General features: G+C 64.7%; 1 protein-coding gene across 1 annotated transcript in view; it reads right to left on the bottom strand.

Annotated features, from left to right (window-relative positions):
* Positions 1–576: 576 nt before the first annotated feature.
* The window catches only part of LOC121339787 (potassium voltage-gated channel subfamily C member 1-like), a gene marked incomplete at its 5' end in the record, with an annotated part of 6,700 nt that continues 3,038 nt past the window's right edge, over positions 577–4,238 (bottom strand). The window contains 2 exons of the mRNA XM_041411876.1: positions 577–614; positions 2,890–3,093. Of these exons, the coding sequence (XP_041267810.1) occupies positions 598–614; positions 2,890–3,093 (221 nt within the window). The remainder of the gene's footprint in view (positions 615–2,889; positions 3,094–4,238) is intronic.

Genomic DNA, 4,238 nt, shown 5'->3' with positions numbered 1-4,238 from the left:
CCCCCCAAAAGTGGACAGGACCCCCCCTCCCCCAAGGGGGTTGGGACCTCCCCCCACACCCCAGAAAATTGGGGACCCCCAAGAATTGGGACCCCCCCCCCCGAAAGTTGGGGACCCCCAAAGATTTGGGACGCCCCCAAAACTGGGGACCCCAATAAAAAACGGGGGGGGGGGAGCCCCTCCAGTTTAGGACCCTCTGCAAATGTGGGGTCCCCCCTCAGGAGTTGGGGACCCCTCCCCAAAATTTGGGGACCCTCCGGGGGGTACTGAGGAAGTGGAGGTGGGGGCGCACCCCAAAAAAACCCGGAGGGTTCCCAGGTCTTTTTGGGGTTTCCAGATGTTTTTTGGGGGTTCCCGGGTATTTTTGGGGTTCCCAGGTGTTTTTGGGGTCCCCGGGTATTTTGGGGGGGGTCCCGGGTGCCGCCCCTCCCCCATCCCCAGTGAAGCAGCGCCGCGGTGCGGGGGGCGGGGGTTGCGCATGCGCAGCGGTGCGAAGTGGGCGGGGTCAGACCCGCAAAGGGGGCGGGGTTATGCGCGGGGGGCGTGGCCAGGGTGAGGGCGCCCCCTCCCGGCTGACCTGCGGCGCCGTCGGGGGTCTCAGGCGGTGACGAGCGCTGGGGACAGAAGGGGAGAGGGGAGGGGTCACCCCGGGAGGGACCCCCCACTATGGGGACAGGGACAGCCGGGAGGGACCCCCGGTGGGGACAGGGACCCTGCTATGGGGACAGGGACACCCGGGAGGGACCCCCGGTGGGGACAGGGACCCTGCTATGGGGACAGGGACACCCGGGAGGGACCCCCGGTGGGGACAGGGACACCCTATGGGGACAGGGACCCCCTAAAAGGGACAGGGACACCCTATGGGAACAGGGACCCCCTGTGGGGACAGGGACCCTCAGTGGGGGCAGGGACCCTGCTATGGGGACAGGGACCCCCTGTGGGGGCAGGGACACCCGGGAGAGACCCCCGGTGGGAACAGGGACCCTCTGTGGGGACAGGGACCCCCTAAAAGGGACAGGGACCCCACTATGGGGACAGGGACACCCCGGGAGAGACCCCCCCACTATGGGGATAGGGACAGGGACCCCCCTATGAGAACAGGGACCCCCTGTGGGGACAGGGACCCCCTAAAAGGGACAGGGACCCCCTAAAAGGGACAGGGACACACTATGGGGACAGGGACCCCCTGTGGGGGCAGGGACACCCGGGAGGGACCCCCTGTGGGGACAGGGACCCTCTGTGGGGACAGGGACCCCCTAAAAGGGGCAAGGACCCCACTATGGGGACAGGGACCCCCTATGGGGACAAGAACACTCCGCTATGGGGACAGGGACCCTGCTATGGGGACAGGGACACCCGGGAGAGACCCCCGGTGGGGACAGGGACCCTGCTATGGGGACAGGGACCCCCTAAAAGGGACAGGGACCCCCTGTGGGGACAGGGAGCTCCCCCCCCGCCCCCCTTCGCATGGGCGGAGCCCGCAGCCAGCCCCGCCCCTTGCACGCGCGTGTGCAAGGGACACCCAGAGCCCCCCAGCGCCGGGGGGTCTGTGCAAGCTCTGCCCCCCCAGTTTGTCCCAGTTTGGGGGGGCTGTGCAAGCTCTGCCCCCCCAGTTTGTCCCAGTTGGGGGGGCTGTGCAAGCCTTTCCCCCCCCAGTTTGTCCCAGTTTGGGGGGGCTGTGCAAGCTCTGCCCCCCCAGTTTGTCCCAGTTTGGGGGGGCTGTGCAAGCTCTGCCCCCCCAGTTCCCCCAGTTTGGGGGAGGGGCGGGGGGGAGGCACATGCAGGAAGGGGGAGGAAAAATTTGGGGACCCCCCAGTGGGGTTTTGGGGTACCCTGGGGGGGGAGTTCGGGTACCCCAGGGGGTAATGGGGGGGCTGGGGCCCCCCAGGGGTACTGGGGTGACATGGGGGAGGGGTTTGGGGACCCCCAGAATTTGGGGGTACGCGGGGGGGGGCAAAATTGGTATCCCCAGGATTGGGGGGTACCCCGGGGGGGTTTATCATTACCCTGAGTATTTTGGGGTGCCCCGGGGGGGGCTGACCCTTACCTCCAGGATTTGGGGGGTCTCACCCGTACCCCAGGATTTTGGGGGGGCTCACCCTTACCCCCAGGATTTTGGGGGGTCTCACCCTTATCCCCAGGATTTTGGGGTGCCCTGGGGGGGCTCACCCTTACCCCCAGGATTTTGGGGGGCTCACCCGTACCCCAGGATTTTGGGGGGGTCTCACCCGTACCCCCAGGATTTTGGGGGGGTCTCACCCTTACCCCCAGGATTTTGGGGGGTCTCACCCTTACCCCCAGGATTTTGGGGGGTCTCACCCTTACCCCCAGGATTTTGGGGGGGCTCACCCGTACCCCCAGGATCTGGGGGTGCCCAGGGGGGTCTCACCCTTACCCCCAGGATTTTGGGGGGTCTCACCCTTACCCCCAGGATTTGGGGGGTCCCACCCTTACCCCCAGGACTTTGGGGGGTCTCACCCTTACCCCCAGGATTTTGGGGTGCCCAGGGAGGTCTCACACGTACCCCCAGGATTTGGGGGGGCTGACCCTTACCCCCAGGATTTTGGGGGCGTCTCACCCTTACCCCCAGGATCTGGGGGTGCCCTGGGGGGTCTCACCCTTACCCCCAGGATCTGGGGGTTTCCTGGGGGGTCTCACCCTTACCCCCAGGATTTGGGGTGCCCCGGGGGGGGCTGACCCTTACCTCCAGGATTTGGGGGGTCTCACCCGTACCCCAGGATTTTGGGGGGGCTCACCCTTACCCCCAGGATTTTGGGGGTCTCACCCTTACCCCCAGGATTTGGGGGGTCTCACCCTTACCCCCAGGATTTTGGGGGTCTCACCCGTACCCCCGGATTTTGGGGTGCCCGGGGGGGGTCCCGCACCCACCTTTGCGCAGGGGTCCCTCGGGGGGGGGCGCGTAGTCGGGCCCCAGCAGGAAGCAGGCTCTGTCGCGGCCGCAGCGCTCGCGGCCCCCCCCGGCCGCGTTTTGGGGGGCCCCCCCGCGCTCCTCGGGGGACAGCGGCTGGTCGATGGGGGGGCAATCCTCCTGCGCCAGCGCCGCCCGCCCCGCCTCGCCGTTGGGCCGCGACTCTGCACGGGGGCACCCCGAAATTGGGATGGGAACCCCAATGGGGATGGGAACCCGAAATGGGGATGGGGACCCAAATTGGGATGGGAACCCCAAAATTGGGATGGGAACCCCAAAATTGGGATGGGAACCCAAAATGGGGATGGGAACCCCAATGGGGATGGGAACCCGAAATGGGGATGGGGACCCAAATTGGGATGGGAACCCCAAAATTGGGATGGGAACCCAAAATGGGGATGGGAACCCCAATGGGGATGGGAACCCGAAATGGGGATGGGGACCCAAATTGGGATGGGAACCCCAAAATTGGGATGGGAACCCAAAATGGGGATGGGAACCCCAATGGGGATGGGAACCCGAAATGGGGATGGGGACCCAAATTGGGATGGGAACCCCAAAATTGGGATGGGAACCCAAAATGGGGATGGGAACCCCAATGGGGATGGGAACCCGAAATGGGGATGGGAACCCCAAATGGGGATGTGAACCCCAAAATTGGGATGGGAACCCAAATTGGGATGGGAAATCAAAATGGGGATGGGAACCCAAAACTGGGATGGGAACCCCAATGGGGATGGGAACCCCAAATTCGGATGGGAACCCCGAAATTGGGATGGGAACCCAAATGGGGATGGGGACCCGAAATGGGGATGGGAACCCAAAATGGGGATGGGGAACCCCAAAATGGGGATGGGAACCCCAAAATTGGGATGGGAACCCCAATGGGGATGGGGACCCGAAATGGGGATGGGAACCCCAAATGGGGATGGGAACCCCAAATTGGGATGGGGAACCCGGAATTGGGATGGGAACCCGAAATGGGGATGGGAAAGCCAAAATGGGGATGGGAACCCGAGATGGGGATGGGGACCCAAATGGGGATGGGGACCCCGAAATGGGGATGGGAACCCCAATGGGGATGGGGACCCGAAATGGGGATGGGAACCCCAAATTGGGATGGGAACCCAAAATGGGGATGGGAACCCGAAATGGGGATGGGGAACCCGAAATGGGGATGGGGAACCCGAAATGGGGATGGGAACCCCAATGGGGATGGGGACCCAAATTGGGATGGGAACCCCGAAATGGGGATGGGGATCCCGAATGGGGATGGGACCCCCAAATTGGGATGGAAACCCGAGATTGG

Source organism: Onychostruthus taczanowskii, unplaced genomic scaffold, assembly GCF_017590055.1.
Source record: "Onychostruthus taczanowskii isolate IOZ18803 unplaced genomic scaffold, ASM1759005v1 scaffold377, whole genome shotgun sequence".
In the NCBI taxonomy this organism is placed as follows: Eukaryota; Metazoa; Chordata; class Aves; order Passeriformes; family Passeridae; genus Onychostruthus; species Onychostruthus taczanowskii.
Note: the sequence above shows the minus strand (reverse complement) of the source record. Positions and strands in the feature narration are given on the sequence as shown.